This window comes from Acanthochromis polyacanthus, chromosome 16 (assembly GCF_021347895.1).
Source record: "Acanthochromis polyacanthus isolate Apoly-LR-REF ecotype Palm Island chromosome 16, KAUST_Apoly_ChrSc, whole genome shotgun sequence".
Taxonomy (NCBI): Eukaryota; Metazoa; Chordata; class Actinopteri; family Pomacentridae; genus Acanthochromis; species Acanthochromis polyacanthus.
The window spans coordinates 38401620-38419003 of NC_067128.1; the positions used below are offsets into that span (position 1 = coordinate 38401620).

The following is a 17384-nucleotide window of genomic DNA, read 5'->3' on the forward strand; positions in this document are numbered from 1 at the left end:
ATTGAAACACTGAACTGGCTCACACTGTCCAATTCAATGCTCAATCCCTTCATTTATGCTTTCTTCTACAGCTGGTTCAGATCAGCTTTCAGAATGATCATTTCTAGGAAGATATTCCAAGGTGATTTGACGAACTCCAGACTTCTTTGACATGTTTCCTTCAATGTTGAGTTTAATTTGGTAGAAGTGATGAAAATAGAAACAATACTGATATTAATACAACGATATGTACTGCAACACTTTAAAAAAAGACTTTAATTTCAGCACAATTACAAATGGAACTAAAAGATGGGACCTGAAGATACATTAATTAGCCTACATGTGTGTATATGTGATTACACAGGGCAATAATCATGATTAGTAAAGTCAGCAAGTCTGTATAACCTTATATGACTGAAATCTAAGCATTTCCCTGTTATTTCTGACCATTTGATCAACAAAAATATCTATTATGTTTTAGTAAATGACATTCCAATTAATATAACTGATTTGTGGCAACATTTCTCATCAATTTTTGTCATTTGTCATCTGATGGTTTTCCGTTGGGGCTGCACACTGTTACCTGTCCAGATGAACCTGTGATAGACTGTTAACTGTCCAAGTGAAAGTGTGATAGACTGTTACCTGTCCAGGTGTCCTCATCTTCAACTTCAGTCAGCTGGGACAGACTCCAGCCCCCATGACCCTGATGAGGATTGAACTGTGTATAGATGATGGATAATGGATGGATGGATAATGGATGGATGGATGATTTTCCTTTAGCTCTGCCTAAAGGCTCTTTGGGATGATCCTGAAAATTCCTCTATTGAGGAAATTTCCTGAAATGTGAAATGATTAACCTAAACTTCTGTTAAAGTTTATTTTTATTATTATTATTTTTTTGAACTTGGATGAAAGGAAAGACAGTACATACATATATGTATACATTTATACATATACAACAAAATAAAATAAAATTGTAGCTATGACAGCATTTTTTTGTACTACCAGTAATCAATTTCAAAACCACATTCTGTTCGAAAAGGGTGTAGGAAGAAGTAAAACCAACTCAGTCCCACCACTTATTCCTTATGAAAATATATCACATAAATTCACCCTGAAGCACTGTTCAGGTCATAGCCAGTCATTTAGTTAACAGCAAAAACAACAGTGAAATCAAAAGAATAACAGCATAAAATACAAAATTTAAAGCAAAACAAAAACAACATCACAGGATACACAACACTCCTGATGTTACTGATTTTACCTTTGTTTTCTATTCTTTTTCTATTCTGTATCTGTTTAATATTTCAGTTTTAAAGATATATTTTAACCGACCTCTTGTTTTACATGATTTCAGTTCATCACTGCAGCTGTTCCATAATGTAACTCATTTTACTGAGACACAGTGAAGTTTTATATTGGTTCTAACTGGTTATTTTTTTGAACATAAAAATTCCTCTGAGATGTTTGCCTTCTCTCACTTGAAAAAACCTTTGGATACTATTCGGTGATTGCTGATTTTTAACTTTATACATAACTTGAATTGTTATATAATTAACCAGATCCTTAAATTTTGATGTATTAAATTTAATGAAGAGTTGGTTTGTTGGTTCTCTGTCGGTGGATTTGTTCATAATTCTTCTTGCTCTTTTTGGTAGGATAAATATAGGCTGTGTATTTGTTATGTATGTGTCATGCAGTATAATGTAGGGACAAAATCACAGCCCTCATGTAGTCTCTGTTTTCCTGTATGATTTTTGAATGGCCGGCATCCATCATATTTCCTAACCTCGAGCCATCTGTCGTTGCCAGTTTAAATTCAGCCCATGCCTCCATAGCAAACTTGTGTGCTGCACTTGCATCATGTTTTTTAAAGGCTGCTGTTGCATGTTTCCAATTTTTGTATCCATCATAAAAGGCCGGCTCGGAATGGAACCGTTGCCCCACCACCACCCAAAAAATGTCGTCAGGCAAAGCAGAAACTTGCATCCATCTCAACTGAATATTCAAGCCAGCTGTATGAATCAAACCAGGCAGCATTAAAATGTCTCTGCTGGTTACCTATTAGCCTTGAAGGGTAACTTTTCCTGATGGGGCGCTGCGGTCCATCCTAGGGGCGTTGGCTAATATCAGTGGTAGCACTAGTCTCATGGCCAGTACTACTGCCTGCAGTGGTTGGCTGTGACTGGTCATGCCAGGTGCTTTCCTCTTCCCCTTCCTCCTGCTCCATCTCCTCTTTGTCTTGCTCATCTTCATCCTCCCGAGCACTGAACATGGGAGACCCGGGACCAGAGTGGTCATCTTCCCTTGCAGGTGTGTCCATAGTTTTATCCAACTCACCCGCCACCGCTGTCTGTTGTTCCGTCCGGCGACGTTTAAAAACAAATTTATCCATATTTGACCAGCTTACTAACGTTAAATTTGTCACAAGTGACAATAAGCCGCTGACAAAAATTAGAGGCAGGTTAAGTTTAAGCACGCTCACTTGATGGATGTACTACGTAACAGGACCCCATTCATCTCATGAGCCTGATGAGTGACGGCTCAGCTGTCATCACAGGTGCCTGCCTGAATGTTGTTCCTGCAGTGGCGCTTTTATTATTATTATTTTTTGCATTTTTATTGTTTCTTGGTTGGCTTATGATAGGGCTAATGCAATTCTTGGTGGGGCTTTAGCCCAACCAAGCCCCACCCTGAAGCCGCCAATGACTACTTTAGCCAACATTGGCTAACATCAAATAACTTTTGATAGTTTTAGCTAGTGCTAATCTGTCGACATTAGCCTACAAAAGTAAGTTTAAAAAACAGTAAGTTTTTTTATACTTATTTTTTCAAGCCACTTTATGTTGCATTGTCTTACAGTGTCAATACTGAACTGTTTCATCGTCATTTCTCATCTCTGTACATATTGTAAATATTATTGTTTTATTTCTATTACTACATTTATTGCTACGTAAGCTGCTGCAACAATGTGAATTTCCTCTGGTGTGGGGAGAAATAAAGGACTTACATTGTATTTCCTGTAGTTCTTACTTCCTGTTCTCATTCTGACTTTCCGTAGTTCTTTATCATATTTCCTGTAGTTCTTGATTTATAAACCAGGAGCTGCTTCACTGAGGAGAGTCTTTTAGTTTTCAGGTAATATGATAGTGAAGAAAATGTGTTCCTGCAGTAAAAATCCACCAAATTATAATTTGATCCATGAACTGGTCATCAGGATCACTCAGTTCTTCTCCAGTTTGTTGCTGCCGTCGGGTGAACAGGTGATGATGTCAGCAGCACGTCAGTCTGTGATTGGAGCAGTAAAACTCATCTACATTAAATTAAATATTATACTAATGTAGATTCACTCATGTGACATAAACTGTGAAGTCATCACTGAATAAATGAAGGTTTAATTTTAAACTTTTGTATTCGTGTTCCCCCCGCTGACCTGAGCAGGTGGTACGTTCCACTCCGACACACCTGATGGGATCAAACCACCTGCACACACTGCACACAGGTGCAGTTCATTTACCTTCATGTTGCTTTCTTCACCTTTGAATGAATATTTTCGGCATAAATGTGAACTTTTTGAATGGACTTTGCTCGTCAGATGGAGGAACGTCGGTCGGGGAGTTTGTTGGAAGATTTAGGTGAGAGGAAACAGAAGTCAGATGTTAGACAGGATTGAACTGCTGTCGTATCTTCATCAGACACTGATGCTGCTGCTGCTGTTGTTGTAAACTCACAGCTTTCTACCTGAGTGGAGCTACAGAGACACCCAGTGGCTGAGGAACTGCAGCTCCACAGGTCAGTTCTGGGGCCTGTTTCACGAAGCAGGTTTTACAAACTCTGAGTTTCTTCCACAACTCTGAGTTGATCTACTCTGAGATAGAAAACTCTGAGTTTTCGGTTTCACAACGTCTGATTTGAGTTGGGTTAATCAACTCGGAGTAGTTTGACTCGGAGTTAAGCGTGTGCACCGCAACTCTGAAAAGACAGCATCAATGGAACCCCGATTCGACGAGTCACCATGGAAACGGGGAAGCGAAAGGCTGCGTTTTTGAACTGGAAGTTTTTAACGCGCTCATATGGCGAGTTTGAACACGTTTTCAGAAAGAAGTGCAACACCGCTGCAGCTGCAAAAGAGAGAGAGACGGCGTGGAGAACAGCCCGGATCAATGCGTAAGTTTAAATGTAGTCCTTTGTAATCGTAATAATATTACAGGGAATAACTGTCTGAATGGTAGCCTAGTAAGTTATTTCATTTAGGGGAAATCCCGCTGCGGGGAGAAGCGCACGGGGCAGCAGCTTAAGATGAAATATAAAAACATTGTTCAAACAGGTCAGACCTCGGCATTATCTCATGGAGGTACTTCATGTTGATCATGTTTTACATTGTAAAGTAGCCTAAATATTAAGTGGCTGTTTGACTGTGCAGTTGTTTTATCCACACACAGCCTAAATGTCTGCATCCATATCATGTCCTGTTAAATAATTAAGACTATTTAAACTAACACAGACTTCTGCTCAGCCAACAGAAAGAAAGCAGATGCCTGTAAAATGTGTGAAATAAAAGATGCATATATATACGTATGATTATGTAGTTCTCTTTTGTGTCTTTTTGTCTTTTGGCCCCTTCACACCACAGACCTTGTAACTGTAAGTAGGCAATACTCCAAACATTTATCCAAATGGTAGTTTAAGTTTTATACAGAGGTATGTTACTGATAGTTCTCTTCTCATTCACATTTTGGGTGGAATATAGAGTGTGACATTTAGCCTACACTGAAGTGTTGCACATTCTCATCTTTTTAACAGAGCATGGCTGGACAGCAGCAGGATGGTTCCTCAGCTTCCACTGCACAGACTGACACAGTGAGATGGATGTTCAGGAAACACCAGAGCTTCATTCTGTGGAATTCATGTGCAACTGTATAATTTAATGTCCTCTATGTACTCCCAGTTATCAGTAAAACAGATTTACAAACTGTATTTGCTGAGAAAAATCCAAAAAACAGATTAGGAGGGCAGATCTGGAAATTGAGATACTGGAGCACAAGTTAGAGGTGGTGATGGTCACAGGTGAATTATGTTAACTACTGGAACATGAACTGAACTATCTTTTATTTGTAGGGAATAAAGAAGACCAAATGAAATGTGTATCATGTCTTTATTTGCTGTGGTGGTGATGATGGAGACTTAAACTCTAAAGTGATTATTGCATACGGTGTCTCTGACTGCTCTGCTGTCCTGGATAGCTGCAGGTGGATGGGCTCATCATCTGGGTCTTCAGTTTGTAGGGCAGGGTGTTGCTCTCCTCTAATAGTGGTAATATTATGAAGAACAACACATGCCACAGTAATATCACAGGCCCTCTCAGGGGTCACCCTGAGGAGACGTAGGCTCTGGAAACGGGCTTTCAGCAGGCCTATGGTCATCTCCACCCGGGCTCTGGTCCTGCAGTGAGTCCGGTTGAAGTTCTGTTGGGGGCCTGGTTCAGGGTCAGGGTATGAGGTCATCAGCCTGGGTTGTCATGGTAACCCCTGTCACCCAGCAGAAGGCCATCAAACTCTCCTGTAATGTATAGTGGCTACATCAGAGCATATTAAAGGAGGGAGACAAGAGAATTCTATTGTGAAAATCTTTATGCTGCTGACCACGCTGCAGTCTGTTGCTCAGGTTAGACTCTCCATAAATCCTGGAGTCATGAACAGACCCAGACCACGTGGCCTCCACATTAGAAATGATGTATGCAGCATCACATATGATCTGGACAGTGCAGAGAATGACAGATGTTGAACTATGATGCAGTCTTTAACATTTAGAAACAGTAGTCAGTCTACCTGTAGCCTACCTGCACATTTATGCTGTGAATGGACTTCCTGTTCATGATGTGAGGGAGCTGTGATGGGGATGTGTGTGCATCTATGCAGCCAATCACACTGGGAAATCCTAAAAGAAACTAAAATGACTAATCCCAGTCTGAGGCTGCAGCACAATGTCATTAACAGAATATGATTTAAAATGAATTTAACAGATCTCTACATCATTCACCTGCAATCCTGTGGAATACTCTTGGTGTTCTGACAGGTTTATGTCCAGGAAAACCACAATGATGGTAAAAGTGGTTTCAGAGCCAGGAAAACTTTTCTGACTGTCCTGCATACAGTTGTCTTACTCTGCATCTCTGACGTTATATAAAAACTTTCATTTGCAAAGAACCGCAGCGCAACACACAATATCTGCTGGATGTGAGAGCATGACTGGTTGGTAATGTAAATGTAAGGACGAATTAGGTTGTTTATGTAGATTATGGACTTGAAACGAATACGAAACGGTACCGCTCAAACCGATAATTGTCCGGAAATGTGAGAACATTTATGCTCGGTCTGATAATCTACCGACGAATATTTAATGATCTGTGCAGTAATGCTGCTCCTTTATCCACTGGATCGTTAATAAAAGCTGTTCTACTCCAAAACTCGCTCGCTTACTGACTGAATGAATGAGGAAATGAAACAGCGTGTGGCTGAAAGAGGGCGGAGACGGAGAGAAACTGGAGGTTTTCTCAGATAAACCTGCTGGTGACCAGGTTAGAGTCATAGAGTCTGTTACTGCGGTAACTGACCGAGAGTTGAAGTTACCCCTCTTTGTGAAACAGGCTCGAGTTACCCCGCATTCCCTGGTTAGCGTTACCTCGCTTCGTGAAACGGAAAACTCTGAGTTTTCCTCATTTCAGGGTTAACAAACTCAGAGTTTTCCCTAAACCTGCTTCGTGAAACAGGCCCCTGATCAGCTCAGCAGCACCTGGTTCACACGGAAACATGATTCTGGATGCGCATCAGGCTCCAGTTGGTTAGAATTTAAAGTGTTTTCCTCAAAACTCAACCAGCTTCATTAGAGTAAATCATAAAGAGATCGGTTCATGATGGGTTTGTGTTTTCTCCAACCTCTGCTGCCAAATTTGAGGTTCTTACAGACGAATAATTAAGAAAAATTTCACTTTACACTTGATGCTTTTATGGCTAGCTTTATTGCAAGGAAACTATTGTAAACTTTGCAAGAACATCAAAATCAAACTACAATCTGTTCTATTAGCCAGGTCATAACAGAGTATGCAAAGCACTGGCAAAAAAAGTTGGATCTGTCTGTGAACTGGTGGATCAATAACATGACTTTTTCTAGATTGAATCCCAGAGAGTCCTGACTTGTTAGTTGGATGATGAAGAGGTCAGAGGTCACAGCATGTTGGCAGTGAATTTATCTAAAACTAGGAAACAAAGCAACAAAAAAACTCCAGTCAGATTTGGATCGTCATTAGAGCACATTTCAGGACTTCAACAAGTTTTCTGAAACAAACGTTTTGTTTACAGCGTGGAGGAAAAAATATGGAACCAGGGGTTAGACTGGAAATAAAACATGGACTGGTCTGGTAGAAAAACCTGAGCTATTAAAACAGAGGACACACAGTTAGACACAAAGACCACAAGAACAACCACAAAGAGTATTTTTTGTGTCTCTGCAGTAATTGTGTGCCTCTGTGGTCATTTTGTATCTCACTTTGACCATTTTCTGTCTCTTTGTGGACATTTAGTGTGAATTTGTGGTTAGTTGTTGTTGTCATTCTGTGCCTTTGTGGTCATTTTGTGTCTCTTTGTGTTTGTTCAGTGTCTCTTTGTGTTGATTTTGTGTCTGTGGTAATTTTGTGTCTCTTTGTGGTCATTTACTGTCTCATTTTGGTAATTCAATATAGCATGCAGGATATAGCAGTAAAGCAGTATGATTTGACTTCTTTCAAAGTTGTTTCACTGGAATCATGTTTTAATACGAGTTATTTTAAATACAGACACGTGAAATGAAAGAAAACAGTCATTAAATCAATACTGCGTGTGTAAATTCAGCGACATTATGGATGAGCAGCACAAGAGCACCACAATATGATTGGTTGATTTATCATCTTGTTGTCTCAGATTGAGGATTTTGAGAGTTTCCTGGTGATTTTGTGTTACGGTGGGGGGTGGTTGAACCCAGGCACAGACACAATAGACAGGCAAACAGGAGTTAAAGGAAATGGGGTTTTATCACCAAAATAAAAACTAAGAACTAGACAGAGCGAAAACCAAACAGTTGAACACAAACGAGCTACGGGGAAGTACTCGCACTCAGGGGAACTAATAATGAAGGAGAAACCAGGCTGAGGTCCATCCAAAACTACTGAGTCCAAGGGGAAAATCCACAAAAAGGGGGGAAGCAGAAAGGTCCAAAAAATGGATGTAGTCCAGAGAGAATTGGGTTTGTGGGGGACGGAGTCTGGGACAGCATGTGGGTCTGTCAAACAATGATCCAGCAGAGACTGAGGGGAACAGCAGAGCTTAAGTGGCAGAGGAGGGGAGCAGGTGAGTGGAGTTGAGCTGATTGCTGCAGCTGACGCCTATAACAGCAATCAGCCAACAGAGTGAAGGCAGACAGAGGGCGAGCAACCGGGAGAGAGAGACAGGAGGAGAGGACGGCAGACAGAGGGAAACAGAGGTATGGGCAGGAGCTGGGAGCTGGGAGCTGGGAGCTTCTTTTTATGCTGATTTTTGCTTCATTTTGTGTCACATCTTGACTGTTTTACATTATTTGTGAGTATGATTGGTTGATTTTTCTCATTTTGTTGTCTCAGATTGTGAAGTTAAAAGGGAGAGCGTCCCCAAACACACCAACTGGTGGATGTAAAACACACTCCAGGCCTGAAGGGGCAACATCAGCACAGGAGTGGAACTAAAAAACGACAACCAGTGCTTCCACAGGGACACAATTTACCAGGGCACCATCTCATCCAGCAGGCCTTAAAATGTTTGGTGATCAGTCAGTCTTCCTTTGATCCTGGTCATCATATGAAGTAAGACACAGCTGCTGTTTGGACCGTGAGGACGCAACTGGTAGGACTAATTAAGAGAACTTGAAATGTTTGTTTTGTTTGAAGAAATTGAGGTTTAATTTAATGAATTTGGTTCACACTCAAGATTATAAAGTTGAAAGTCAATTTAAATTTATTTAGTAAATGTGTAAATTAAATTTCTTTGATTTAAAGAACACATGATGTTTGAAAATACTAATGTGTGTCTTTTTTCCCCCAATTCATATTGAAGGTTATCAACCTGTCAACTTTCATTCCACCTTTAAACCAAAAGCAGCAAAAAAACAAAGAAACAAGACTGAGTTGTCCGTTTGTGAGCCTCATGGCCAAACAGGCTTTTTACAAGTTTGAGCAAAGCTGTGTCGAAACACATACAGAACTTGCCACAGATTAAGAATTTAGCGAGTTTCCTGGTGATTTCGCATCTTTTTATGCTGATTTTTGATTCATTTTTTTTTGTCACATCTTGACTGTTTTACATTATTTGTGTATGATTGGTTGATCATTTGTCTTGTCATTTTGTTGTCTGTGAGGATTTCTTGATTTTCCTGGTCATTTTGCTTCCTTTTTTTTTTTATCACATCTTGAGTGTTGCATTATTTGTGTGTGACTGAGTTTTGTCATTTTGTTGTCTCAGATTTAGGACTTGGTGAGTTTCCTGGTCACATGATTAGGACGACGTATACATATTTATTTATAGATGCATTTTATTTTAATAGGATCTTTATATATTTTAATATAGTCCTATTTTTAAACCTGGTTTACATCCTCCCCACCTTAAACCAGGCATGTCCCGTTGCACGCTAAACTTAAACAACATGAATAGACGGCACAATAGATTCAGGAGAGGTGGAAACACTTAAGATATCGGACACATTTTGGAGCAATGTCTGAACTACAGATATAAGCGGGTTACCAGGGGTGTTGTAATCTAGTCGTTTAGGTGGCGCTCTCTGACGAGTTGAGCGTCTAAGAGTAAAACCACCGTTAACTACATCCCTGGCAGTGGTGAGTTAACCAAGTCAGGCTCAGACTGAACTGGATCTTCCGGTAAGTCTTCATCCATTGAAACTACGGTAGGTATTTTTATGGGCTCAGGTGAGTTTACAAGTAAGTTGTTTGCGTTTGATTCATTTCCTCGATCCTCTTCATTTTCTTCCACACTTGACTCTGACTCATTGTTGCTCGTCTCCGGCTCAAGTTTGTCAAGAGGGACAGAAATGATGGAACAGGGAGTTGGAGAATGGATTTCGTCAGGTTCACTTCTGACAGACAGCCGGAACTGGACGTGTTTTCTCCACAGTGAAGCAGATAGCAGGTAAGTCAAGACTTAGGGGGGCCATGTCCTCAGACTCTTCAGCAGCAGGTGAGTCGGTGTGGATATCTGGATCAGGATTAAGACGAGTGCGTGGTCGAGTTATAGGAGACTATCCACAGGGCACATCACTATTCTCATTGGCCGGAAGAAAGCCGGATGGAAGGAGGAGGTCTCTATGGAGAGTGTGTACAGGTCAATCTTTGCGCTCAGGCTTTACTTTGTAAACTGGGAGATCTCCAGCTCTGCTGATCACAACAAAGACATCTCTCACATTTATCAGTTTGTTTTCCTCTGAGGTGTACATTCCTCACAAGAACTGTCTCCCACTTCCAATGCTGATATGATTCGCTGGTCGACATGTTTTATTTCGTTCAGCACATTTGAGTTCTTTTAAGCAATCTTGAAGCTCTCTTCAAGGCGTGACTTTAAATCTTGCACATACTGTGCATAGATTTTGTGCTCTTTTTCCTGCAGTGGGAGACCAAAAGCAAGGTCAACAGGCAGACGAGGCGATCGTCCAAACATTAGCTCATACGGGGCATAACCGGTAACCTCGTTCTTGGTGCAGTTATATGCATGAACTAATGGCTTCACATAGTCTTTCCATTTTGATTTCTGTTTTTCCTCCAGTGTTCCAAACATGCTAAAGAGTGTATGATTCAATTGTTCCATTGGATTGCCTCTTGGGTGGTATAGTGTCGTACGGCTCTTTGAATACCTGCCACCTCACACAGCTCTTTAATTAGCCTTGACTCAAAATCCGGCCCCTGGTCAGTATGGATTCTCTTGGGGATGCCGTAGTAAATGACAAAACTGTCCCATAAACACTTTGCCACAGTTCTTTCTTTTTGGTTTGGGTTTGGAATGGCCACTGCAAACCTGGTAAAGTGATCTGTTAGAACAAGTGTCTCTGGTGTTCCTTGAGTCAGGCTCAAGGCTCAGTAAATCCATACACAGCAGTTCGAGAGAACACGAAGGGATGATGTTAACCAGTGGAGCAGATTTATTGGGCAATGCCTTCCTCCGGACACAACGACCACAAGTCTTGATTTTGTGTTCTACATCCATGGCCACTTTGGGCCAGAAAAAGTCCTAATTTAAACCTGGGTTAGATGCATGTTGACTGTTTTACATTTGTGAGTATGATTGGTTGACTTTTTTTTTTTTTTTTTTTTTTTACTCTGAGGATTTTGTGAGTTTCCTCATCAGTTTGCTTTATTTTGTCACATCTTGACTGTTTTACAGTATTTGTATGATTGGTTGATTCTATGCTGTACTAAGGTGTTTATTTTGGACAAAATTTTTTGTTTCACAGAAAACTGCTCTATAGTGTTTTTCACAGCCTACTTTACATTATTTCATTTTGCGGTGTGCGTTTGTATCTTGCAGTGTGCATTTGTATTTTTTGTTTGACATACTATGGCATTAATTTTGGACAAAATTCATGATTTTTTTTTTTTTTTTTTTTTTCTCCCTAAAGAAGACTGCTCTAGTGTTTTTCACGGTGTACTTCACATTATCATATGGTGTGTCTTTATGGCTTGTTTGGAAAAATGGCATTATTTCGACATACTAAGGTGTTAATTTTGGACAAAATTTATGGTTTCTTGTCTCAAAGGAAACTGCTCTATGGTGTTTTTCACAGCCTACTTTACATCATTTCATTTTGCAATGCGTGTTTGTATCTTGCAGTGTGCGTTTATCTTTGTTCTACATACTGTTCTATGGCGTTTATGACAATTCATCTTTTTTTTCCAAAGAAAACTGCCCTATAGTGTTTTTCACAGCTGACTTTACATTATTTCATTTTGCGGTGTGTGTTTGTATTTTGCACCATCTATGTTGCAGTGTGCATTTGTATTTTTGTTGAAACTGTACTTTGGCATTTATTTTGGACAAAATTCATGATCCTTTTCCCCCCCCCCCAAAGAAAACTGCTCTATAGTGTTTTTCACAGCCTACTTTACATTAGTTCATCTTGCAGTGTGTTTGTTCTCCAGTGTGCGTCTGTATCTTGTAGTGTGCGTTTGTTCGACATACTATACTATGGCGTTTATTTTGTACAAAGTTCATGATCATTTTCCTTTACAAAGAAACCTGCTCTATAGTGTTTTTGTCAGGCTACTGCTGCAAGGCCTAGATGGTGCCTCCCCCCCCTTAGGGTTAGGGTTAGCGGTGCAGAAGTGACGACAGGTGTGACTTATCAGCAATCCTCAGCTGGAACTAGGAGCAGGTGGAGATCATCTAATCAAGCACACCCTGCCTCAGTATAACCAGACTCCTCATCTCAAGCGCCAGATCGTGACACATCAGGTAGGAGCCTGAGTTTTCATTAAGCATGTTAGTCTAAACCAACATTCTGTACTAATCTTCGCTGTTCTCGTCTCTTCTAGTTTTGGTTCCACCTGCTCCTAGTAGAGTCCTCTACACCTGATTCTCTCCACTTTGGTAAGAAGGGAAATCTCTGCAGGCTGTTGTAAGTAAAGTTTATTTATATAGCACTTTTCACAGATATACAAATCAAAGTGCTTTACATTAAGAGAAGGAAAAATAAGACATTAAAATAAGCCTCCATGATGTAAAACCACATTTCTCATAAAATCACATGTAAAGGCACACACACCCTTGGGCGTCTCCTCCATTCACTTGTCTGTTACCCCCACCCCACCATCTGGCCTCGCACTCTGGCTTCCTCCACTGTGAATCGTCCTGAGCATCACTGAGAATTTGTGAGTTGGTTAGTTTGGCCGTAGTCTCTGCTCTTGTACAGAGCATCGTTCAGAGTATTCTTTATTTGTAGTTTTCACTCGAACCTTGTGGTTTATAGTAAATTAGGTCGTTTTATAGCCGTTAAGTGTCACCTACCGTGAGTAGGAATTATTTTGTATTATTTCTTTGCTGTTGTAGTTTCCAGCCACTAGTAGTCGCTGTGAGTGTTTGGAGCCCATTGTCTCCAGTTCAGTTTCCTGTGTAGTTGCCATCTTGGTTTGTAGTTTCTTGGAACAGCTGTAAAAAAGCAGATTGTGTTGCATTCAAAGACAGACGGTCATTTCCTGAGCCAACCTGACATCGTAACTTTTTCACCGTCTATTATACCTTATTTCATCATATGGGATGTCGGAAAAATGGCAATTCGACATACTATGGTGTTGGACAAAATTCTTGATTTTTTTGTTTCAAAGAAAAGTGCTCTGTAGCGTTAACAGCCGACTTCACATTTAATTTTGCAGTGTGCGTTTATCTTGCAGTGTTTTTTTTTTTTGCACTGTACAATAATCTTTGGCAGTATACGTTTATTTGTTCGAAATACTATAGTATGGCGTTTATTTTGAACAAAGTTCATTATCACTTTTTTCCAAAGAAAACTGCTCTACAGTGTTTTTCACAGCCTACTTTACCTTATTTAATCTTGCACTGCACATTTGTATTGCAGTGGTTTTTGCACTGTGCGTTAATCTTTCGCAGTGTACATTTATTTGTTTGAAATACTATACCATGGTATTTACTTTGAATAAAACTCATCACTTTTTGCAAAGACAACTACCCTACAGAGTTTTTCACAGCCTACTGTACATTATTTCATCTTGCAGTGTGTTTGTATTGTTCGGCATGCTATACTATGGTGTTAATATTGGACAAAATTCATGATCACTTATTTCAAAGAAACCTGCTGTATAGTGTTTTTAACAGCCTACTTTACATTATTTCATTTTAGTGTGTTTTGCAGCGTGTGTTTTTATCTTGCAGTGTTTGTATTTTTGTTTGACAAACTACACTGGTCTTTGTTTAAGACAAAATTCACGTTTTTTTCAAAGAAAATTGCTCGGTACAGTTTTTCATGGTGTACTTAACATTATCATATGGTGTCTTTATGGCATGCTGGGGAAAAATGGCATTATTTTGACATACTATGGTGTTAATTTTGGACAATATTTGACTTGTTTGAAAGAAAACTGCTCTGTTTTCAACAGCCTACTTTACATTTCATTTTACAGTGCATTTGTATCTTGCAGTGTGCTTTAATCTTGCACTGAGTTTATCTTGCAGTGTGTGCATTTGTATTTTGCAGTGTTTGTATTTTTGTTCAAACTAGAGTATATTTTGGACAAAATTCATGACTTGATTTTGTCAAAGAACACTGCTAGTGTTTAACAGCCTCCTTTACAGCATTTCATCTTGCAGTGTGTGCATTTGTATCTTTATTCGACATACTATGGCATTCATTTAGGACAAAATTCATGATCCTTTCAAAGAAAACTGCTCTATGGTGTTTCTCAGTGTAATTTACATTATTTTGTCTTGCAGTGTGGGTTTATATCTTGCACTGTTTGTATCTTGCAGTGTGCATGTGTATTTTTGTTCGACATACTGTACAATGCCATTTATTTTGGACATTCATGATCCTTTTTTCCCCAATAAACTGCTTTATAGTGTTTTTCACAGCCTTCTTTACATTATTTAATTTTCCAGTGTGCGCTTGTATCTTGCAGTGTGCATTTGTTTTTGTTCGACATACTATACTGTGGCGTTTACTTTGGACAAAATTCATGGTCCTTTTATTCAAAAGAAAACTGCTCTATACTGTAACAGTTGACTTTACGTTTGTATCTGGCAGTGTGCGTTTGTGTCTGGCAGTGTGCGTTTGTGTCTGGCAGTGTGCGTTTGTGTCTGGCAGTGTGCGTTTGTGTCTGGCAGTGTGCGTTTGTTTTTGTTAGACATACTATGGTGTTTAATTTGGACAATATTCATGATCCTTTTGTTAAGGAAACTGCTCTATAGTGTTTTTCACAGTGTACTTTACATTATCATATGGTATGTTTTTATAGCATGTTTGAAAAATGGCACTTCAACATAGCATGGTGTTAATTTTGGACAAAATTTGTGAGTTTTCTTTCAATGAAAACTGCTCTACAGTGTTAACAGTGTACTTTACATTATTTCATTTTGCAGTGTGCATTTTTGTTCGACATACTATACTATGGCGTTTATTTTGGACAAAACTCAGCCTTATGTTTCGAAGAAAACTGCTCTATGCTGTTTCACAGTTGACTTTACTACATTTCATTTGGAAGTGTGCATTTGTATTTGCCAATCTGCGTTTGTATGTTGCAGTGTGTGCGTTTGTATCTTGCAGTTTGCATTTTTGTTCGACATACTATGGTATTTAATTTGGACAAAATTCATGATCCTTTTCTCCCCTAAGGAAACTGCTGTGTAGTGTTTTTCACAGTGTACTTTAAATTATCATATGGTGTTTAATGGCATGTTTGAAAAATGGCATTATTTTGACATGGCATGGTGTTACTTTTGGACAATGTGTTTTTTTTTTTTTTTTTTTTTGTTTTGTTTTCCCCCCCAGGAAAACTGCTCCATAGTGTTAACTGTACTTTTGGTTATTACACTTTGGAGTGTGCTTTTGTGTGACATACTGGACTATGGCGTTTATTTGGACAACATTCATGATCCTTTCTTTTTTTCCCCCCCCAAAGGAAATGGCTCTATCGTATCTTTTCACAGCCCCCTTTACATTATTTCAACTTGCAGTGCATTTGTGTTTTGCAGTGTGCATTTGCATGGTTGATTGAAAAACTACACTATCATGTTTATTTTGGACAAAATTCATGATCTTTTTTCAAAGAAAACTGCTAGTGTTTTTCACAGCCTACTTCACATTTAGTCTTGAGTGTGTTTGACATAGTATGGCGTTAAATTTGGACAAAATTTATGTTTTGTTTCACGGAGAACTGCTCTAGTTTTTGGAAGTGTACTTTACATTATTTCATTTTTGCATGGTGTGTATTTGTGCTTGACATACTGTACTACGGTGTTTATTTTAAATAAAATTTGTGACTTTTTTAAAAAGAAAACTGCTTGAGTTTTTTTCCACAGCTACTTTCCATTGTTTCATCTTGGAGTTTGTTTTGCAGTGTGTGCTTGAATAGTTGTTCAACATACTATACTAAGCCATTTATTTTGGACAAAATTCATGCTCCTTTTATTCCCCCCAAAAGAAAACTCCTTTACAGATTTTCACAGCCTTATTTACACTATTTTGCTTTCCAGTGTGTTTCTGTATCTTGCAGTGTGCGTTTATATCTTTGATGGACAACTACAGCCATGGCCATAAGTTTGGACACAAGTACCATGATGCTTGTGAATCTGAGGAAATTGTCACTTACAATATAAAAACAGTCATAGCCATCAACCAAAATGAAATACTTCATTTTGGTATACTGGTGTATGTATAAATATTGTAAGTGACAATATCATAAGATTCACAAGCATCATGGTACTTGTGTCCAAACTTATAAGTGTGGTAGCTGGGGTGGTCTAGGGTTAAGTGTGGTAGCTGGGGGTGGTCTAGGGTTAAGTGTGGTAGCTGGGGGTGGTCTAGGGTTAAGTGTGGTAGCTGGGGGTGGTCTAGGGTTAAGTGTGGTAGCTGGGGGTGGTCTAGGGTTAAGTGTGGTAGCTGGGGGTGGTCTAGGGTTAAGTGTGGTAGCTGGGGGTGGTTGGGTTAGTGTGGTAGCTGGGGGTGGGTTAAGTGTGGTAGCTGGGGTGGTCTAGGGTTAAGTGTGGTAGCTGGGGTGGTCTAGGGTTAAGTGTGGTAGCTGGGGGTGGTCTAGGGTTAAGTGTGGTAGCGGGGTGGTCTAGGGTTAAGTGTGGTAGCTGGGGGTGGTCTAGGGTTAAGTGTGGTAGCTGGGGTGGTCTAGGGTTAAGTGTGGTAGCTGGGGGTGGTCTAGGGTTAAGTGTGGTAGCTGGGGGTGGTCTAGGGTTAAGTGTGGTAGCTGGGGGTGGTCTAGGGTTAAGTGTGGTAGCTGGGGTGGTCTAGGGTTAAGTGTGGTAGCTGGGGGTGGTCTAGGGTTAAGTGTGGTAGCTGGGGTGGTCTAGGGTTAAGTGTGGTAGCTGGGGGTGGTCTAGGGTTAAGTGTGGTAGCTGGGGTGGTCTAGGGTTAAGTGTGGTAGCTGGGGGTGGTCTAGGGTTAAGTGTGGTAGCTGGGGGTGGTCTAGGGTTAAGTGTGGTAGCTGGGGTGGTCTAGGGTTAAGTGTGGTAGCTGGGGGTGGTCTAGGGTTAAGTGTGGTAGCTGGGGTGGTCTAGGGTTAAGTGTGGTAGCTGGGGTGGTCTAGGGTTAAGTGTGGTAGCTGGGGGTGGTCTAGGGTTAAGTGTGGTAGCTGGGGGTGGTCTAGGTTAAGTGTGGTA

At 40.1% G+C, this 17384-nt stretch overlaps 2 protein-coding genes across 6 annotated transcripts in view; one reads left to right on the plus strand and one right to left on the minus strand.

Moving 5' to 3' along the window:
* LOC110971956 (trace amine-associated receptor 1-like) overlaps nt 1–150 on the plus strand; it is an 867-nt gene extending 717 nt beyond the window's left edge. The window contains exon 2 of the mRNA XM_022222372.1: nt 1–150. This exon is cut by the window's left edge and continues 440 nt beyond it. Within this exon, the coding sequence (XP_022078064.1) occupies nt 1–150 (150 nt within the window).
* Nucleotides 1–17384, minus strand: part of LOC127530323 (uncharacterized) — a 133590-nt gene that overhangs the window by 75495 nt on the left and 40711 nt on the right. The window lies entirely within an intron of this gene.